The 22,610-nt window shown below is 43.2% G+C and overlaps 1 protein-coding gene across 5 annotated transcripts in view; it reads right to left on the bottom strand.

Annotated features, from left to right (window-relative positions):
* NUDT4 (nudix hydrolase 4) overlaps positions 1–12,121 on the bottom strand; it is a 30,498-nt gene extending 18,377 nt beyond the window's left edge. Inside the window, exon 1 of one of the 5 annotated variants that reach the window (XM_052774486.1) lies at positions 11,742–12,121. In XM_052774486.1, coding sequence (XP_052630446.1) covers positions 11,742–11,840 — 99 coding nt within the window. In that variant the 5' untranslated portion in view covers positions 11,841–12,121. Of the gene's footprint in view, positions 1–4,491; positions 4,615–11,741 lie in introns of those variants that run through there. The other 4 variants (XM_052774487.1, XM_052774483.1, XM_052774484.1 and 1 more) reach the window with 4 other exon arrangements.
* Positions 12,122–22,610: the final 10,489 nt, after the last annotated feature.

Consider the following 22,610-nt stretch of genomic DNA (forward strand, 5'->3'; position numbering starts at 1 on the left):
ACTCAAATATTTTATTAAGCTATCTAAAAACCTAGAAACAGTCAGCAAAAGCAACAAGTTTAGACACAAATTTGTCTCAACCTGATCTTTACAACCAAAGGTTTTAGTTTCCTAGGAACCTCTGACATTAACAAAAGATTCCCAGAGGGTACACAGCTCTACTAAATGTAGTTTTAGAAAAAGTTTTTCAACACGTAAGTGGAGCACCTCTATCACTACAAAGAACCACCACGTTGGCAATGCTTAAAGAGCAGTTGTAAAAATCAAGTTATGAATTCACTTGTGGGATCCCAGACATAAGCACTACACATTATTTTCTGCTGATGAAACTAGCACTCACTGCAGTCATGTGGAAGCTAGCAACAATGATGAACAAAAGGATGATTATATCACATTAAATCATTCCCAGCTTGGTAGAATGGTTTTAATCAGCATTCACTGTTTGGTTAAGCCTAAACATAAAATTCTTAATTACTACTAAGGGATAAATCAGGTTGCTGGTTCTGGCAGTGTAGCATAAAGCCAGGAATTTTTTATGCCTTTATATATAGTAGTTGACTACAGCTAACCTGATCAATAGTCTACTGAGCTGGGTTTGTATACCTATTAGCTTTAAATTACCCTTTAAAAAAGCAGAAACAAATACACCTAGCAAGTATTCAACGTTAAAATACATCAACTCTGGTAGATAGGCTTTATAGCTATACATACACTAAACTCCCAAGCGTTACAGCCTGGGGGTTCATTCTGGTAACTATCCCAAGTCTCTACTAACCCTGGAACTGAAGCATTTTCTCAAGCATCTTTCCCTCTATGCTTCTTTATTCTCCAGTGATCCCACTGCTTTTACACTCTGAAGCCAAGGGACCACACTAAGGTATATCCCCAATATCTTCAGATGCACAAATTTTTTCCCACCCCATAACATTAACATTTGAAGCCACTAGGGCATAAGACATCTGTCCTGGGGTATGCTAGCAAAAATGTACTCAGGGGTAATTAATTTCTACAAAAGCTGATAGCTAGCAATTACAAGGTTGTGTGGTAAGGCTGAAAAGCACTCCACACAGCTTCTTTCAGTTACAGCAGCAAGCAACCTTGCACTCACTTGCATGTTTTTGGTGTGTTGTTTTTTATTCTATGTAGTGGATGTAGTTTTCAGGTGTTTCCAGCTGTACGTGGCCAGAAGACACATCCCACGGTACCTGAATCACTAGGCTGTAAACATAAAGATCACTTAATAATGAAGACGCCAAAAAACTGTGGTTGGTTGACAATGCACTCACATGCCGAAGGAACTGCAAGATCAGCAGCAAAAAGCCAGCAATTAATCTTCCCTTAATATAAGATAAGCAAACGAGGAGAATAGAAATCTAGGTCACCCAGACATCCAGTCTTTTCTGAGGAGGTTCATGTTCACGCAGATTACAGCAGACTACTGAAAACCAAGACTGCAGAATCTCACATACCTACATTTTTTCTAGCCTCTGCACACTAAATTTTACATCATAACCTCATTAGGCTCAGAAGAAAACAATGGTAGTACTTCCTATGCAGAGAAATCTGTATCCCCTGTCTCTGAATGCAGAGAAAAGAATGTGATTTCTTGTGTTGTATTACTAGTGATCACTGCCTTTCCTATGTCTCTGAAAAAGCCTGACTGTTGATAACTTGATCAAAAGATTTCCAAAGTACAGAGTTACGGCATCAAATCTGCTTGCCTAGTTATACCGTTAAGTTTATCTTACTCCAAAGACTAAGGTAAAGCTATTATTTTCCATAATACTGCCAAGTGAGGAAGTAAAGCCGCAAAATTCAGCTAAGAGGAGAAAAAGAAAAATTTTTCCACTAAGTCTTACTAGCCAAGTTTTTACCTTGTTTTCAAGTCTAGGAATAGCAATGACCTTTGAGTGCAGTGAGGAAGAGAAACTGCTAGCCAGCCTACTTGTAATAAGCACCTATTGATATGCTTAACCAAGGTATGGTTAACCAAAAACCCAAAGGTAATTACAGAGCATGTGGCATCATGGGACTTGCTCACTATAAATGCTAAGCCTAAAGACAAACAACCGAAAATTTCTGGAGACAGATGCCAAAGTTTTGGCCTGTTTAGTGTTCTCAAGTCAAAAGAAACTTGTGAAACAGTTAGCAGCCATATATTCCAGAAGACTAAAATGGCAACAGCCCAGAGTAATACAAATTACAACCAAGAGCTATTCCTCTCTGTATTTTTTTTTCATATCAAGTGCTCAAAGAAGTAGAAAATGACTTAAGGTTATACAAAATATCACCCTCTCATCACCCCCACTAATCCACTAGCTATGTCCAACTTGCTGTTTGAATTACCTGATGGAGATAGATAGCCAAGTTTGCCTTCTTTTATAGTAAAACCAGCAGTTAAAAGGAACAACTTTCAAGAGGAAGGGAATCAACCCCTCACCCCCAGAAGACCACTGAGCACATGTGGCTCAGTTGCAAAGAACACCGCATTGCTCAGGTGTACAACTAAACACAGCACAGAGAAGGAAAGGAGAAGGCAGGTGCATGGAAGACAAAGGATTTAGCTCCCAAGCTCTACAAAGGTAAGTACATGCAAACCATTTCAGAAGCTTTAAACTGGTCAGAGTATAGGAAAGATCGTAAAGGCAGCAAAACAATGTGGCAAAATGCTGTTAGAGAGAACAGATGTACTGCATGTTCTCACAGGCATCAGAAAAATTAAATGGAAAAAAAAAATCCAACCGTATTCTGAGAGAAAAACAGGACCCACTTTGATGGAGGTTAGTATAATGTAACCTACCACACTCAATATGGAAACTTCAGCCTACACAGTTGGTCTGCCAAAGTCATGAGCACATGAAAGAGTCATAAAGATAGTTTAATCCAAATACAACCAAAAGGGTCAGTCAAGCCCTATGATTTGTTTAAAAATGGCCATAAGCAGATGCTCAGGGAAGAACATGAGCAGGAAATATTTTTTTACTCCCTAACACTTCCAACCTCCAATTGTTTTCAGCTCAGGAGCTTCCTTAAAAGTACTGGGAAACTACTTTGAATGATACAACACAGAAACATTACTAAGGAGCAAGGAAAAGCACCTCTCACAAATCCTGGATCTTATTTGCAGGATTCACTGTATGAATTTTTAGGCAAAAGCACACATCTCAAATTAGAGAGCACATGTCAACCTGCTACTGTAGTTGGAGATTTCCTTTATCTAGCACTTTTTGCTATTTTAAGAATCACTGCCTCATTTCAGTAGTTCTGAAACAGTTTCTCAGTTCCCCTATAGGTTACCTTGTCCTAGAATGCCATCGTCTCTTTTTGGACTCCAGAAAGTTGAAAAATGCAAGAGCTTTACAACTTGCCACAGCAATGCCACCAAGGTAGCATTTAGTAAGGAACATACTTTTGCTTTCCTGAAAATATTTTCAGTAGAGTGATTGCTTATAGTCCTCATTCTTTACTGCAATAATTTTCAAAGTGACTTTTTTTCAGCCTGGAGATGCAATGTGCACAAAGTTATTGTAGAGTCGTAAAAAACCTTGGGATCAGACTTGACAGCATTTTAAAAGCTAATTACAGTCGAGGCCGCAACATCTTTACTTTCTCCCTTACATTGGCACAACAGGAAGCTGAGCTGGCTGAAAACTAGCTTGTGCCATTAAAGCTTAGTTTTCAGCCTGCACAAGCTCAACACTGATCCGTACACAGCCATACAAGGGACAGCACCGCACAAACTGGGGCAGAAAGGCATGACTGCAGCTGCCCAATTCCAGATCAGCCTAAGCCAATTCAAGAGCCTCCAGCAAAGTACTTTACAGACAATAGACTGAAAGGCAGTCCCCAGCTATGAGAGAGGTTAAAAAGAAGATTTAGTCTCAATGAACAGGAATTGGCAAAGCAGCAGAGAAATGGCAAAACAACTAGCAGTACATTAATCCTAACGCTCATTAACTTGAGCACAGCATCTTGAAAGCAACCCAGAAAACTGGGTTCTGTCTATACAATGTATTAAACAAACTCTGAAATAGCCTGCCAACTTTAAAGATCACTTTTCAAAGAAGCAGCAGCACAATGCTTAGACATCAATCAGTGCAACTTTACTGGCCTTCTGAAGATGAATGATAGAGACAGACATGCATATATAATACTTCAAAATCAGATCTGAAAATCATTTTTCCTTTGAGATCTTCTGATTTTAAGACTGTATGGCAATAGGAAGAAAACCATCACCCTTTTTCAGAAGAAGTTTTGCCTTAACTTGCAATTAAAATAATATTATTCTATAAATTTCATTTCACATGAAATTCACATATTTGCCTAACATGTTGTTATAGTGATGCAGAATTTGAGTACCTTCCTCTGGCTATTTAAAGTACTTTGTTTTGTTCTTCGGCTAAAGTGTTCATATCAGGAACAGACAGCACTATACTACTATGGCACATCAGTCAGAACGCATTTCCTCACATCAACAAGCACTCAAGTCACCTGTAACATTAGATCTCCCCCTAAGCTTTAGTATGCTTCGGAGAGTCAGATATGACAGGTCTCACAGTGCGATGAAGGGTGCAGATCTTCCACCCAGCCATATGGCAAAAGGAGATTCCTGCAATCAAACAAGAAACCCCCCACAAGTATCTATAAAAGGAGTTTTACTTCTGACACTGGGTGAGTTTCCCAATCCACTTTACAATACATCCTTCTTCCCTTATGCTTGCCAATACAGACCAAGGGAAAAAAACCACGTAAGGTAGCAGGGGAAGAGCTCAAACTCCTGTTGCTGCCCATTTCTTTATAACTTGAAACCACGGCCTAATCTTGAGCAGGAGAACTGGGCTCTACCAGTTACTCGGCAACACAACCTGTTTGACTAAGGGATCAGCTTCCAAGCGCTTGTCAGAAACAAGAGCTCTACGTCTTTGAGAACCATTCAGCTGTAGGTAAAGACAGGACAAGGTTATTTATTGACGAGTACCAGTTACCTTTTAGCCTTTTTTGTCTTTGAGATACTTGGAAAGAAAACACACATCTTTGAAGATGAAATCTGTTTTAAAATATTTATGTTTATAGGACTGGTTCCACTGAAGCGCTTAAGCACTAAGTCAGAAAGCCACCTAATTAAAATAAGCTTGTTAAGTGCTCTACAAACAAGACTGGAAAAAAATACACATCAACCTGTGGTCCGTGAACTCACCTATCTACAAAAGATGTTTGAGAAAACATGGCTGCAAATCCTAGCTAGAGATACATAGGCATATATATGTGTGTGTGTGTATATATGCCTATGTATCTCTAGCTAGGATTTGTATATATTTCTGAAGAAGTCTGCCACTCTGCTATTTCATAGAAACTGGTAACTTGGAAGTTTTGAGGACCACTGAGTTAACCAGGGCAATTCAAACAGAAACTTAGCCGTCAGTGTAAATCCTCAAAATAAACTTACAGTGCTGCAAGTAAGCTATAAAGGATATTTCCTCAAGCATTTAAACACTTACAAATATTACCAGTTAAAAAAGACAGCATCTTCTAAACAGGGCAAAACACAAAACATGTTTTTTGTTGCAGGACACCTTAGCCTGATGTTAGACGGGTACAGCCATGTTTCCTTCTTCCCTCAATCCATTTTTAGCAACTATCCACCCCATTAAACATATTTGTATGGCATAGACAAGTAATACCATAGGTACTGCAAAAAAGTAATTGGAGTTTTGCAATGAAAAACAGCCCGTGGTTGAGTGATTTCAGTATCTGAAGAGGTATGAGTGAAGACTGAAGCATCCTGCCATGGTGGACAGCTGAATTCCTACAGCCTCGCTGAACTTGCAGGCTTCCACTGTTGGCAAGCGGTTGCAGTTTGTCAAAAAACATCCCAACATGAAAGCAAGGTCTTGATTTTTTTGAGCTACACCCCTTCCTACACCACACTGATGTCCACGTATCAAGAAAATGCTGAGGAAAAACTAAGGCAGCAATCATCCTATGTCAGTTATTCCTCCTGTATGTTAGCAGGGCAGGGCCATGAGACAGAACAAGTAAAAACCACACCACACCTGAAGTGTATATTGAAATGTGTATTCTCTGGTATTTTAAAACATGCTTATATACTATTAGGCAATCACAGACCAAGCTAGGTAATCTTTCAGTCCATACATTGCTTTGGAGAGCATGCCAGCCTTAAATACGGTGCCATGGTCATAGGCCACTTTGTATTTTTAAAGCACACACTATCTGTGCATTTACACCTGAGAGCTTACACTGAAGGATAAAGAAACCAGATGACAAATTCTGAGTCAAGCATGGAAGATCTTTCATCACTGTGCAAGTTTATTTACAATAATTCCTAGAACATCCCATTTTGCCAGGGTAGCCAGGTGACACTTCTGGGCCCTGGTTTTACACATCAAGTTGCATTACAATAGGTCTTTCTGGTTTTCAGATTATTTAGACCAATGCAAATAAAAATAACATTTTACTTTTCCTTTATTATCCTTAAACAATTGCTAGTATGAAGCAACAGCTGTACGGAACTGCAGAACACTACTATTTTTTAAAATAATGGAACAGTGACTACCAGAACAAGGTAGATTAAACAAGGGTTTCTTAAATCTTGACACGCTACAGCCCAAGAAATAAATTTCTCTAAATCAGACCAAAAAGGAGACACAGTACTAGGAGCCTATCATTTTTAACTCAAAGTTCAGAGGCAATAATTGTCATGCATATGTATGCCCTACTACAGGAAAAAAAAACCCAACAAAAGAACTACTTTTCCCATAAGTGTGCGGCAATACAGTTATCCTCACTACTGTATCAATAGTAATAGAAAACCCTTCCCATCTATTTTTCTCTCTTATACAAGGCTGAACAACAAAAATGGCAAAATTACAAACTCAAAAGCTTGAAGACTTTTTTTTTTTCATATGAAACTATTTTTTAGATCTGCCACTAGCAACTGCCGGCTGAACACTGAAGTAGGGCTTTCAATACCATATCCAATTACATAAAGCAGTTTTACAGATGCCAAAATAATTAGAATGCACTCACGTTTTAGATTCAAGGTATTTAAAAATAACTGCTCATTTGTATAATATGTAGTTGATGGAAGAAAAATTAAATTAGCTTTTAAAATTGTTTTACTTATCCAAGTGACTAGAAAAAAAATGTTTATTACTATTTGCTCTTGCTGCTTTAAAGGCCTGCCTCATTCTCTGCTTCGAGAGGTAGGAATTTCCTTGCCTACCCTCCGCTTAGACCCTAAGAGAGCAGCATTTTATGTAAAACCAGTGTTTGCAGAATACTGCATAAGCAATTCCAACCCGTGGAAGCAGTTGGTCCTCACAGTACTGGGAGAGGTTCTCCTGCGGGCTTATCCTAAAGCTGCCGTCCACATCTCCTAGTTGCTCAAGGAGAGACTTGCATTTCCTCATACACAAATCCGCCAGCCCATCCCAGTCTGCTGAATGCCATCAGCTTTTTGCACACACCTAACAGCTTCTGGCTTGTTCAAAGCAAAAAGCCTGCAGCCCCCACACATTTCATGCCTACATAGCCTCGTTTCATTTTTTTTTTCATGGGATTCCTCCTGCTTCATTTCCAGCAATTTTTTTTTCATTCAAAGGGCAGACAGTCCCTGCAATTACTGCTTCACTTCCATTAAGAACAACAGAAAGAGCCAGCACTTAAGCTCATATCCAGCCATCTTACTCTCTCTTCAGCCCAAATAACAGCACTGAGAGACCAAAACCGGCAGCATTTTAATGACAGCAGTCTAGGAGATCTTCTTCTAAAACACTCAAAAAAAATTCCAAAGCTACTGGCCACATCACTTGGCTATTTGGATATTTTGGATTTTTTATTTTTTTTTAAAAGCATATAGTGTCACAGCATGAAGGCTACAAAATCTAAACCAAAATGGGCTATAAAGCTCTAAATTGGCATACGTGGAGTCACTTGAAGATGAAGAAAGAAACAGGAAGGGAGGATTTTTGCAATGGTGTGTCTGGACAACCATCAGTCATCTCACAAGTACATGCTTTCAGCTGCAATGCCAGCTCTCAAGACAAAGCAGAAGCTTTTGACAGGTTGCAAGGCTGCAGGCAAGCCCAGTTTCCAGCTCTTAACACCCAAGAGAACTGACTCAACAATTTTAAGCCTAACAGCAAAGACTGTTGGTAAGTCTAATTGGACAGGGTGCTGTAGCTGGAGAGTAGGAGTTCAGCAGCTGTATTTCAAACTGCGTGCAGGGACCACCAGAATTTTGCCTCAGCGGTATTCTAGAGTCCACCAATGTTTTGAATTAAGAAATAAAGAAGTGAGCAGAAAGTGAAAGGAAATACAATACGGTTTTACCAAAACCATCCTTTGTTACCACAGTCTTTTTTCAATCGACGCTTTGCTTCACTGTCCATAAAACTCAGCTGTAACATGGTTTTCAACAAGGCTACAAAGGTAGCATGAGAAGTGCAATATGCATTGGAAACAGACCAAGAAGCCATAACAAGCAGATTTTGCTAGGTGATGATTAACAATAGATATATTAAATGTTTTAGTGACTGGCCCGATTTTCATTGGTGATGAGCACAAAAAGCTATTACTGAAATTTGTAAGTCTCCAAACTGAGAGGCAGTGTCCGTAAGTCATGGTATCAACAGAGGTCTCATGCTGAAGTTGCAGAAGAAAGTCACATTTGGTTAAGAAGAACATATTGCCAATCTAATGCACAGGTCACCAAGAATTTCTCGTACAAGTTGAGAGTTCACGATGTGGGAACAAGTTAGAGACTTAGATACCACCACTAATCACAGGATGACTACATGATAGCTTTACAATCACGATAAAGACGGGTCCTATCACAATGGTTTTTTTCTTGTATAGCTACAGAAGTACTAGTAACCTTTTGCACAACACAGTGATATTCCATCTAAAGCAAACACAACTGTCGCCTACCTTCAAAAAACATGGCTGTCAAACTGAAGGAGATGAAAGAGCTACCAGGATGATCAGAAAAAGAGAAAACCGGTTTTAAGAGACGAGGTTTTAAGACTTCAAGTCCATCAAAAAAGTGCTGAGAAAGGAATGACTGCTGTCTACAGATATGTCTTAAAGCTAAGTGCAAGGAAGGAGGAAAAAGGCTAAGGCACAGGCACAACTGGATACGGACTGGCCTTTCAGAAAGTCAGAACCGAAGTAGGAAGACAGGTTAATTCTAAGATTTGTATCAGAAGATTGCTGCAGCTACTCATTCCTCCAGACAGAAACTAACCAGCTGAAAAGTAGAACATGATCTATTGAGAGACTCTTGCAGACAGTATCTCCAGTAAAGAAAAAAAAAAGTTGTGATTTTGATTTCTTGCTTTAAGACATCTAAAAAGAAATGTATTGCTAAAGATTGCTTGCAGTTGTCTGTTCTATTGTCTCTCCTCCCATGTCGACCAACTCTTTGCTTATGGGGTAAGTAACCCTGTAGGTTAAAATAACTATGAAAACTATTCTACCTCTTGCCCCCCCAGTTTCTACAGGAGTCTGCTGTTCCCCTCTTCTCCCTGCAGTCATCCAGGCACACCCTTTGTGCTCCTTCACAGCAGAAGTTACCCTGCACTTAAAGATCCCTGGAGATGTAGGTCAGCTGAAAATCAATGGCACAATCTCTAGAGAATTGGGAAGGAAACACTGAAGACATTTACATGGAGTTTGAAGTAGACCTACACAGAAACTTATGAAGACAACAGTGTTCAAGAACAGAAGCAAGACTCATCCAGCCAATTCGGGGAACACGGCTAGCAATACAAATTAATCACAAACAGTAGTCAAGCATCAAACTTCTAAGGAATAGGTTCTGTATTGAATCAGATGGAGCTGGCACTTGGGAAACAGCTAAGCAAGTTCAAGATGTTGCCGTTGCTTTTCTGGAAATAACTTACCAGAAAGTGATTTGAACCATTTCCACATGCTTAATCTATGTCCCAAATCCGACTTGGTGTTATCCCATGCATTTCACCCCCAAGTGTGCCTACTTGCACAATGCCAAAGCCCAGCCTCATGCCAGCCATAGAGGTGCTCCACCTGCAATACCACAAAGTGCTCCAGTGCAACAAGTGTCAGCATCCACTCTTCTTGCACAGCCCAGCAAAGCTGCTACTGTCGTCCTTGGCCTCAGAGGGTGTTCTTACGCACAAACAATTTTTTGAAGCAGCCAGTGGTCTCATTTGGATGCAAGATTGAAAGAGAATATGAGAAGCTGCAGCAGGAAATGAAGGATGAATGGAAATTACTGACAAAGGTGACCCCAACCATGAAGTTCCAAGTACAATTGGTGCAAGAAAGCTGTAACAGTGGCTCAAGTGTTTGAACTCCAAACAAGTCTGAGCTGGAGTAGCACCCAAAAATAAATACTGAAGACACATAAATGGGGAAGCATGCTGGAGTATCAGAGGTGCTGCTGAAACCGAAGAAAAGCTAGACCACCAGCAAGAACTAGCAAGATTCCTGCTGGGCACCTTTCTCCTTTATAATATTAGGAAAAGCCGATCAGTGTAGTCCCAAGGCTGTACTTATACCACACAGGGAATGGCATATACCAGACTGCCATAAAAATTTTTTTTGCCTAAACCGAAGGGTCCGTATTTTGAGAACAGGCCTCTCCCTGCTGCATTATATTGCTTAGTAGATGCTTAAGCAAGACATTTGCCATACTGGCAGCTTGGATAGGACGCTTGCTTCTTCCAGCATGTAGATAAAGGGGGAGAAAAGCCCCAAGCCCTAACCTTTGTAGTTATTTTATAGCTATTAAACAACAAAATGAAAACGAAAATCAGTTAAAGGTACGCTCCTAGCCCGAGACAGTCTATAAACGCATTGTGCAATGAAACCATCAGCAAAGTTTCCAGACAACGGCCAGTGCAATTGACCTTGGCTAGGAATATAGGACAACTTTGTTGCCACCTCCCGATTCTGCTGCAACATAAAACCCCGGCTGAGCCCTTATCCTCTACAACCAAAACCGCAGCAACCCCCCCCCTCCACCCCCGACCTCCTTGACAAAATATTTTAAAGCACCATTTATACCCTGTTGGCGAGAAAAACAGGTTTTTCAAAGACAAGATTTTTTTTTTTCTTTTTAATCCCACCCAAGTATGGCAGGGGGTTCGCCTTAAGGGCAACACCAGCCCTGCCCTGGATGCGCCATTACACATGAACCGAATTTTCTGCGCGTTACGGGCACACAAAGGATAACCCCGGAGTTCCACCCGGTGTCCCACTCCGCACCGGCACCCCCCACGGGACACGACCCCCCCCCCCCCCCACCCGGGGCACCGCCCGCCGCGCGGGGCCGCGGCCGCTGACAAAGGCGGGCGCCGCGCACGTGGGCCCGCCGCCCCGCGCCGCCCCAAGATGGTGGGCGAGAGGCGCGGCCCGCCGCGCCCGTTCCTCTCACGGTCCGGTCCGGCAAGGGGCGCGGGGGGGAAGCCAGCCGCCGCTTCAGCGAGCGTGGGGTGTATGTGCGTGGGTGTCTGCACAGCCCCGCGGCGTGGCGTCGCGTCCCCTCCCTCCCTCCCCCGGTACGACTCTGTGTGTGTGTGTGTGTGTGGGGGGGGGTGTCCCCTCGCCCCCCCCCCCCCCCCACCGGCCAGACAAAGGGACGCGGCACCGGTGGGCGACGGGGGAACGGGAGCCCGGCCCGGCGCTCCCTCCCCGACCCCACACGCGCGGCGGCGGCGGCGGCGGCTCGGCGGGCTCACCTCGTCCTCCCGCTCGCTGCGGAAGCAGAGGCACGCCGCCCGCTTCTTGTAGCCCTCCCGGTCGTACGTCCGCGTCTGGTTCGGCTTAAATTTCATCATAGAGGCGGTGACACGCCGGCTACCCCCGGCCGCCGCTGCCGCCACGGCTCCGCTCACCGAGCGCTGCCGCGCGGGCCCCCCGCTCGGGCGTGGGGCGGGAGGGAAGGCCGGTCCCAGCTGCCAAGCTCCTGTCACAGCAGCGCCGCGCCGCTGCCACCGCCCCAGCAGCCGCGCCGCGCCATGGAGGCTCCCTCGCCGCCCCGCTCGGCTCGGCTCGTCCCTCAAGCCGCCGCCGCGGCGGCCGCCCCTGCGCCCACTATTTAACTGGAAGGCACATTCCTGCGCCCGCCGCTCCGCACCGCGCAGGCGCCGGGGCGGGGAGAGGCGGGTCGCGGCGGGAGGGCGGGCGGGGAGGTAAAAGGCCGGTCACGGCGCAAGCGGCGGGCGTGCTTAGTCACCGGCGGGGTCTCGCTGAGGGGGGGGAATGTCGCCGGCTCCTGAGGGGAGCGAGGGCGGCGGACGGCGGAGTAAGGCTCTGGGCTGAGGCGGGTTCCGCCCTCACAGCCCCGCGGGCTGACAGGAGCCAGCCCGGCGGGCTGACAGGAACCGGTCCGGCGCCCCCGCCGAGCTGACAGGAACCGGTCCGGCGCCCCCGCCGAAGCCGGAGGCGGGCGTGGTGCGACACGGCTGCCTCACGGGTTCGTGCGAGCCGGTGTCCCCGTAGAGCGGGAGCGGGCCCGGTAGCGGGCGATCCCTCCGGGTCCTCAAGGAGCGACCGCCGGCGCCGCTCCACGGCGTTGGGCCTTCGTCCAGCGCGGCTCTCCCGAGCGCGGAGGGGATGCGGTCTCTGTGCTGGCAGCCTCCGTGGCAGGGAGCCCGGCGTGGGTGTGCGAGGCAGGGCGGCTTTTCCCTGCTGCGGGGCTGTAGATGGAGGATGCACGTGGCTCAAGTACCGTAGTGAGAGCGTAGCTTTGCCAGTGTAAGGTAAATCGTTTTTGAAGCAACTTGTTGTTAGAAGAACCTGGGGTGCGCAGGCTGGGGAAAGGAGGCAGGCCGTGCTTTTTTTTTTTTTTTTTCTTTTTGTTTATATGATAACACTATTTGGGAGATGAAGATGGACAGGAGGCGTTCCCAATGCTGCCAGTGGGCCGGGAAAAGGTCTACTACCCACATACCTTTATTATCATCTGGTAGGGCGAAAGCCCTGGTGTTTTCGTTATCGTAAAAAAAAAAAAAAAAAATCCCACAAAACCCAACCCAAAAGCAAAACAAGGAAATGCTACTCTTTTCAGTGGCCCTGGATTGCCATCAATCGCGAGTAGCCATCAAAGCACTCGCTGCCTGTTCATTAAAGACTGCTTAGTCCTGTTGGCAGACAGAAGGTAGTGTGCTTATGTACTTGTAGAAATCACCCATCCAAACTGTTCCATGAACTTTTTCCTTTATCTGAATCCTATTAATCTTCAGTAGGCTCCTTTGTGCGTTTAGAGTGGACCAATGTGCTTTAAACCTCTACTCTACTTGTTTCTTGTTGTTCCTGAACACCTATTTTTTTTTTTCATCCTAAGGTTGGGGGTTTTTTAACAATTTTGTTGATTGGTAACAAGTCAGACTTTTTATATGCTTTTTGTGCCATGCATTGAAAGGAGATTGGGTAGTCTTCACTGATTACTCTGTTTCTTAGTGAAATTTGGACCTTCTGGTTTTCAGAACGTGAACTAAGTGCAATGGGTCAGTGCAGTTATCACAGTTGAAAACCATGGAAGGAAGGAAAGTGCAATTGTATTATATTATTTTGTTAAACTTATAATAAGCTGTAAAGTCAAACACCTAAAGATTAAGAAACTCCAAATTTAATTTGCTTTTACACATTGATTACTTGTGTAAACATATTTTTCTTAATAAGGCCCCTGCCACTTTTGCCACTTAGCAAATGGACTGGCAGATCATATTTCTTCGTTTCTCCTTGTTTAGTGCAGTTCCAGGTCTCATTTATTACTACCTGTCATCGGTTAGGCCTCAGGCTACATACAATTTTAGTAGTTATTTAATGGATCCTCAGTCAGAATAAATTCTTTTTTGTGCAGGAAGGACTGATACCCAATTAGTATCTGAAGTTTTTAGTTCAGAGTTTAAAGGGTTGAGATCTGAAACCTTTGAGAATGCTGAGGAGTAAAAACATGTTTTTGATGCCTCTATTCATAAACTTGTCCGTGATACAGAAATGGGAGCATGGCATGGTGTAATGAAACTCAAGGACTACAAATTAATATTGCACAGTTAGTCATTGCACCAACATTTCTTAATTTTACGTGTTTGACCTTGCCACCTTTGCCATATTCCCATGTAGTTTTAAAAATACATCTCTACAAACAGCATAGGTGTGCATTCATGTAATACATATAGCGAAAAAATCTTGCCATTGATCTGCTTTTTGTAATAGACCATTATGATAGAGCTCATTTTGCTTTGGGTTGTTCCTTGAGCTACTGTTTCAGGGCTTACCTTTTAAGACAACACATTTTAAGTCTTTGATAGGGCTGTTTTGGATTTTTTTTTTGTTTTGTTTTGTTTTGTTTGGGAGGCTTCACCTCTCATGCAATTGGAGGAAGTTCAAAAGTAGGATTTATACTTAACGAGAGCAGTGTCCAAAGATCAGATGAGCTTAGGCCAGGTTTTCCACTTTCGTACAACTCACCCCTCCCACCCCCAAAAACCAAACAAAACATTTGACTGCCAAATCAGAACACAACACACAAATCCTATCTCCATTGTGAAACTCGACGGTTTCTTTGTCACGTATCACAGAGGTATGAGCCGGAAGAAAGAGCTCAGTGAGACAGGCCAGTTAGTAGGCTGGCTATAGTTATGTTTTCTAGTCCACGTATCCTCAAACATGGTAACAACTCCAAGGATTTGTAAATTTATTGGGGTTCTCTTTGCTTTTGTGAAAGGCCCAGCTTCTGCCTATATTATTTTGGCTTTTATTTTACAAATCAGAAGAAGCCCAACTTTGTGAATATGGAAAAATACTAAAAAATAATGACAGATGAATCCTAAAAAGTGAAGTGGTAGGACATCTTGGTTTTTGGACATTGAGGGATTTTGATTTGAGAGGTGCTTTTTGTTTTGGGGTTTTTTTTTCAGAAAAGATGAGATTCATTGTGCTAGGAATTAAATGCTTGAAATGATTTTTTTGTTTGTTTGGAGATGTGATTCTTAAATGGCCCTTGGTTTTTAGAATCATCAGGAGGCTTGAATCTTAAAGGTTTTTGTATTTTTTTGTAAGTATTCAATTTTTTTGTAAGTCTAAGTTATGTGGTCTTTCTATACACAAGTCAGCAACAACTGTATGTGAAACAGTCAGATCATCAGTAAATAATTAACATTTACAATGCAATCACATATTCATATTCGCAGTAGTTCTGTAATGATGCATTGCTTCATATTTTAATGCAGTGTATGAATACTGGGTATCAAATTATGATTGCATGGGCTATATTACTGAAAGGAACTGCTACAGTGTGGTGACAAAGGTCTGTTTTATTGAGAGGTGGGGTTTTTTGTTTGTTTTTGTGAAGAATGTCTCTGGATTTTGTACTATAGCTACAGCAGTTGTGAAGTAACTGACGATACCTGGAGTACAAGCGTGAACCAGAGCTGAGTGTACAATGCAGGATGCAAAGATACTTTAAAGGAAGTTCAAAAACCTTTACATTCAGACAAAAATAACTTTCCACCTAGCTGTAGTTACACTTTGAGTGAGGTGAAGTCTGCTTAAATGCAAGGGAACAATTTTCTTTTCCTTGGGAAGAAAGAAACAGGTTTAAAAATTTACAGAGTAATTAGATTTTCCAGTTCCCTTGACCTACATTTATTGCCAAGATTAGAAACTGCAGTGTTCAATAACTATGTTCTGGCAAGTTTTATATAACTTTCTTTTCCACTCGTAGTTTATTATGGTTAATAAAAATGAAATATTTGCTTTGGAGGTACTTTCAGTCCTCTACCATTTGCTCTGAAGAGAAATAGATACTTAGATTTTTTTTTTCTCACCTTTGCAAATAGCACATCAAATTAATTACTTTATCTTAGGGAAGTCAGTGTCTTTAGTTATAATCATTCTAGATGATCATTTGTCCTGTCATGATTGTAACATTTCTTTGGTATTCAACAGTTAAACCATCACAAAAATCTAAAAGTTGAGGAGTGAACAGTGTATTGAGAATGCACCCCTCTAGCGCTGCATTGTGTGGGCTTTTGGAACAGTAAATCCTCATTCAGCTGCACTGTAGTCCGGTGAACGGCTGCCTGCAGCTCTAGGCCCAGTCATCATTTCAGCAGAATTTAAGAGTAACTGTAGCGTTGAGGTTGGTTGGCAAGGTTAACCTGACAACCAGACTGGTTAGCATCTTTCCCAAGCCTAGAAAAAAAATTTAAACATATTTGAATATAAGAAGGTTTGGTATATGGAAAGGGTAAGTATTCGTCAGGTTAGTTCTTACTTAAGGTGATTTATTCCGCCAAGATATAATAGGAGGGAGCAGTGAGTCTTTGAGATTTTATACTACTCTGTGGTTAGCTGTAAGGAAGCAAATGAGAACGGTGCCAAGCTAACTTCACTGCAAACTTAAAATGTCATCTTTCCAATGATTTAGCAGTTATGAAAATGCTAGCATTAGTCTTAAAATACTTTTAAGTGCCAAAAAATATGCAAAAAACTTGCCAAATCATACACACACTCTCTTCTGGTAAACACTGAACAGAGAGAACTTTAAAAAAATGGAACACTTATTTATTTCTAAATCGTGATTCTGCATAAAGCAGCATATATATAGTAATTCCCACATCGTCTTTTTCCCTTAGAGCCAGATCTTCACCTGAGTCTCTTCTAAAATGCACTTTGAAGAGAATACACATACATGCTCACTATGATAAGGGTTGCATTCTGCATCCACAGGGCTCCCTTGTGTTCAGGTGAATCTAGAGCACCACTACAGCTGCCAACAAATATCTTTTCCTTTGGTTGTTACCGTTGAGCAACTTGTTTGAACTGTATGCAATTACACTATTAACTGTCTGCCAATCCAGCTTTATAATCCTGCCTTTTATGAAAAAGTATAGTTAGCATTGCTTTGATGCCTGGTAAGAGTGACCCTCCCGGTAAAGATAGGGTTTTGCATTAAATCCTTCAAATGGGGATAAATAATAGTCACCAGTGGATGAAAAGGAGGATATCAATTAAATACAGCTATGTTTGTTTGAATGTAGACATCTGAGCATGTTTATTTTTATATATTAAGAGTATTGTATGCTTTTGTGTGCTTTTATGGGTTCAGTGAATTGTGATTGATTTGGATTTGCTTAGAATTGAACTTCTTTTAGCAAAATAGAAAAAGTAGTATTTTACAGAGAGGTTTAGCATATTTTATTGGGTTTCTACAGTAAAGCCAGACTGACAATACTCAACTTGGGTAAAAATACCTGAAGAAGTTTTTTTTTTCTTTCTTTTTTTTTTTTTTAACCGATGCAAAAATCTTTTATCTTTATCATAGAGACAACCTAAACCCCCAAGGATTTCATCAGACTTAATGAAATAAGTAAATATGAGTTAAGATAATTGTTGTGTATTTCAGATTCTCTGTGAGATTATGTAATCTTAAACTTGGGTTTAAGCTCCTTAGCCTGTACGGCTTTGTTAGTGGGATATCCTATTGTTTAGTTTATGTTCATAAATATTCTTCCCGTCAAGAATGCATTGCACAGTTGGGTCCTTAGTATTTTCTCCTCCTTAGTTATGAATTCATTGCCATAAGACTCTTGTTGTTCAAGTTTTGAGTTAATTCTGGTAGTAGACTATTTTTGGTGTAAGTGGATGTAGTTTGGAGAGACTATGAGTTACTAGGCTTGTTCAGTGATAAAAGTTGTGCCTTTCAGTGATTACAGTGAAATCCCGCTTTACCTGCAAACATTTAAATTTATAAGTGTGGCTCCATGAAGATTGTAGTAGTATGAGTAGGGTCTTCATTGGTCCTTGTTCAGTTCCCTGAATGAAATAGGGTAAAATATGTCTAGGTTTTGAGGACTTGGGCTTTTTGGGAAAATTGGACTTCACTGACTCGAAGCTGAGAAAATACCGGAATTGTTTTGGAAGTTTACCTGTGGTTAAGATGTTATCAGTCCCATAGCAGCAGCAGCAAGCCTGTACCAAATACCAACTGCTCCGGAGTCCTAGTTTAAGGTACAGAGGAAGTGGGTCTGTGAACTGGATTGCCAGGAGATGGGCACATGTTCTGTTTAGCTAAATCTACTGTGGAGTGTGTTTTCCAGCAATGGGGCGAGGGAAAGAGTTGGTAGTGGGATTACCTCAAAACCACACAGTTCTTTCTGGCAGAGCCTGTCTCTTAGAAGCCAGGTTAATAATAAAATGGTAGTTGCGTTGTATTATTAACAGATGCATCAAAAATGGAAGGATAGACTGCCATTTAAGCAATCTTCTTTCCTAATCTGACAGAAGTCTGCTTGGCTAGACTTGGCACTCAAGTCTCACTGAACAGGTCGTTTATTTATTATGTTTATGTTGGTATGTTTGTGTAGCCAGGTTACTGACTATTTGAGCCTGTCTATTTCTGATATTACACTATATAAATCTACTAGAAGAGCTTGTTTGTTAATGCGCATCTTTTTTGACTCTGTAGAAAAAGATAGTAATTTGTGGCAGAAAAACATCGGAGGCTTGGCCAAGCTGTGCTTTATGAGGAACTGTGCTAAATAGGAGTGGGAGCTATTTTGTGTAGCTGTGAGTTCAAGAAATACTTGAGATAATTACTAAAGGTAATTCTGTGTGAGAAGTAAACAGTGATTAAATTTTACTCTTATGTCTGGTTGGATTTCAAAGGTAGATCTTGGTAATAGAGCAGAGCAATTTCTTAAATATCTGAACGATATTTTGAGTGCTGTTATGTTGCAGGCTTCGACCAACTTACTGGAAAAAGTGATTACTGCAAAGGTGTGGTAACAGAGAAAGCAATAAAAAATCCTGAATGTTCCTCTCCACTGTTTTCATCTGAAGGCTTCATTCAAAAATGTCGGCTTTTGACCCTGATGTGTTTAGTCAGGCTTAACCTTTCTTACACGAAGCAACCTTTAAAAAAGATCAGATCTACAGGTCAATATGGGTGGAGTAGATTCATAATAGGTACCCCACCAATTTTTAATCATAGTTAGTCGTTATCATCCTTATGACCCATCGCAAGAGTGTAAGATTGATTATGGGCTACTTGAAAACACCTAGACGTGCAAGCTGATCATTGTTCTGTTTTTAAAGAGGGTATATGATGACTGAATGTGTTACCAGCTTTGGAGCCAAATTACAGTGGAGCCTGGTATTATCACTTTTATTTCAGTGCTTTTGTTTCAGACTGTGGTTTAGCTACTGTTACTAAATATATGCATCAGAGCTGTTTGCAGTTTAACAGTTGAACCTCGTAGTGTTAAGAGGGCCAGCAGAAGGTGGCATTTAAGCTCTGCTGGGGTCAAAGGCACAGATGTGTGCCTGTTTGTGGGTTTGTTTTTTTTTTTGGCACATAGAGAATCATGCAAGGACAGTTTGTGGGCAATCAGAAGATTTGCATGTAAACGTAGCTGTTGATATCAGTAGGAAATCACTATGGTGGCTCTGGATTTTAGTCTAGTGATTTCCATATGCTTGGGGTTCTGCTGCTCAGCTTCTGAGCAGGTGGAGTATGTTTTCTGTGTATGGTTACAATAAAATGGCATTGATATGGGGGATGGAGTCAAACAAAAATATGTTGTTAGAGCTAGCTAGCTGGAGTCCTCCTTCAAGTTCTTTTTTTCCCTAGAAAACAAATTTTTACTAAGGAATTGTATTTATTTTGACAAACTGTCTCTGGAAAACTTTCCAGGTCCTGTGAGATAGAATTTGTACTTGAGAAAGATCATCAGAATGGACAGATGGTTGGAGTATCGAGACCCAGTAAGCTCCGAATTAGGAACAGCTGTATTGGTTTTGTGTGGCAAGGTTTTGGTAGCGGGTGGGGTTACAGGGGTGGCTTCTGTAAGAAGCTGCTGGAAGCTTCCCCTGTGTTCGACAGAGCCCATACCAGCCGGCTCTAAGACAGACCCGCCGCCGGCCAAGGCCGAGCCAATCAGCAATAGTGGTAACGCCTCTGTGATAACATTTTTTAAGAAGGAAAAAAAGTTGGGACGGCGGTATTCGGCAGCCGGAGAGAGGAGTGAGAACATGTAAGAGAAACAACCCTGCGGACACCAAGGTCAGTGAAGAAGGAGGGGGAGGAGATGCTCCAGGCGCCGGAGCAGAGATTCCCCTGCAGCCCGTGGTGAAGACCATGGTGAGGCAGGCTGTCCCCCTGCAGTCCATGGAGGTCCACAGTGGAGCAGATATCCACCTGCAGCCCGTGGAGGACCCCACGCCGGAGCAGGTGGGTTCCCGAAGGAGGCTGTGACCCCGTGGGAACCCCGCGCTGGAGCAGGCTCCTGGCAGGACCTGCGGATCTGTGGAGAGAGGAGCCCACAGAGCAGGTTTTCTGGCAGGACTTGTGACCCCGTGGGGGGCTCACGCTGGAGCAGTCTGTGCCTGAAGGACTGCACACTGTGGAAAGGACCCATGCTGGAGCAGTTCGTGAAGAACTGCAGCCCGTGGGAAGGACCCACGTTGGAGAAGTTCGTGGAGGACTGTCTCCCGTGGGTGGGACCCCACGCTGGAGCAGGGGAAGAGTGTGATGAGTCCTCCCCCTGAGGAGGATGAAGCGGCAGAAAATAACGTGTGATGAACTGACCGTAAACCCCATCCCCGTCCCCCTGTGCCGCTGGGGGGGGGGTGGTAGAGAATCCGGGAGTGAAGTTGTGCCCGGGAAGAAGGGAGGGGTGGAGGGAAGGTGTTCTGAGATTTGGTTTTATTTCTCATTACCCTACTCCGGTTGATTTGTAATAAATCAAGTTAATTTTTCCCCAAACTGAGTCTGTTTTGCCCGTGACGGTAATTGGTGAGTGATCTCTCCTATCCTTATCTCGACCCACAAGCTCTTTGTTATATTTTCTCTCCCCTGTCCAGTTGAGAAGGAGGGGGAGTGATAGAACAGCTCTGGTGGGCACCTGGCATCCAGCCAGGGTTAACCCATCACAGTCTTTTTGGTGGAGAATGCGGGCAATTGAGGAATTTGAGATAAGGATAGTAACTGAGAGAGGTAACGGGCAAAACATGGACTGAACGCAGCTAGAGAGTTAAGAGCTGCATGACGAGCGGGGAATTTTTATTGTTGTAATTGTGGTGAAGGGACGAGGGGTGGATTGTGTGTAAATTGTCCACTTTTTGTCGGTTTTGTGATGATATTATTTTGATTTTGGTGTGGGGAATTCTTTTTTGTTGATGTGAGTGAAGATTTTGTGTGATGAATGTAGATTTTAATGATAGTTCTTAAAAATGTGATGCACAGAGGCGAGGGGTGGAATGTATTGGTTTTGTGTGGCAAGGTTTTGGTAGCGGGTGGGGTTACAGGGGTGGCTTCTGTAAGAAGCTGCTGGAAGCTTCCCCTGTGTTCGACAGAGCCCATACCAGCCGGCTCTAAGACAGACCCGCCGCCGGCCAAGGCCGAGCCAATCAGCAATAGTGGTAACGCCTCTGTGATAACATTTTTAAGAAGGAAAAAAAGTTGGGACGGCGGTATTCGGCAGCCGGAGAGAGGAGTGAGAACATGTAAGAGAAACAACCCTGCGGACACCAAGGTCAGTGAAGAAGGAGGGGGAGGAGATGCTCCAGGCGCCGGAGCAGAGATTCCCCTGCAGCCCGTGGTGAAGACCATGGTGAGGCAGGCTGTCCCCCTGCAGTCCATGGAGGTCCACAGTGGAGCAGATATCCACCTGCAGCCCGTGGAGGACCCCACGCCGGAGCAGGTGGGTTCCCGAAGGAGGCTGTGACCCCGTGGGAACCCCGCGCTGGAGCAGGCTCCTGGCAGGACCTGCGGATCTGTGGAGAGAGGAGCCCACAGAGCAGGTTTTCTGGCAGGACTTGTGACCCCGTGGGGGGCTCACGCTGGAGCAGTCTGTGCCTGAAGGACTGCACACTGTGGAAAGGACCCATGCTGGAGCAGTTCGTGAAGAACTGCAGCCCGTGGGAAGGACCCACGTTGGAGAAGTTCGTGGAGGACTGTCTCCCGTGGGTGGGACCCCACGCTGGAGCAGGGGAAGAGTGTGATGAGTCCTCCCCCTGAGGAGGATGAAGCGGCAGAAAATAACATGTGATGAACTGACCGTAAACCCCATCCCCGTCCCCCTGTGCCGCTGGGGGGGGGGTGGTAGAGAATCCGGGAGTGAAGTTGTGCCCGGGAAGAAGGGAGGGGTGGAGGGAAGGTGTTCTGAGATTTGGTTTTATTTCTCATTACCCTACTCCGGTTGATTTGTAATAAATCAAGTTAATTTTTCCCCAAACTGAGTCTGTTTTGCCCGTGACGGTAATTGGTGAGTGATCTCTCCTATCCTTATCTCGACCCACAAGCTCTTTGTTATATTTTCTCTCCCCTGTCCAGTTGAGAAGGAGGGGGAGTGATAGAACAGCTCTGGTGGGCACCTGGCATCCAGCCAGGGTTAACCCATCACAACAGCCAAGAAGGGAACTTCTAGTTGTTTCTCTGACCAGTGCTCTGAGTGAGTGTTTATTCTTTATGGCACAATCCATATTTATTATTTAAATACTTAAATTTACTTAAATTTAAATTATTTAAATTGCATGATTTGATAAGTATCTGTTGAAACTTGTCCATTTATCTTTTTGTAAAGATCTGGGTTTTTTCC

The sequence above is a fragment of the Harpia harpyja genome, chromosome 23 (assembly GCF_026419915.1).
Source record: "Harpia harpyja isolate bHarHar1 chromosome 23, bHarHar1 primary haplotype, whole genome shotgun sequence".
NCBI lineage: Eukaryota > Metazoa > Chordata > Aves > Accipitriformes > Accipitridae > Harpia > Harpia harpyja.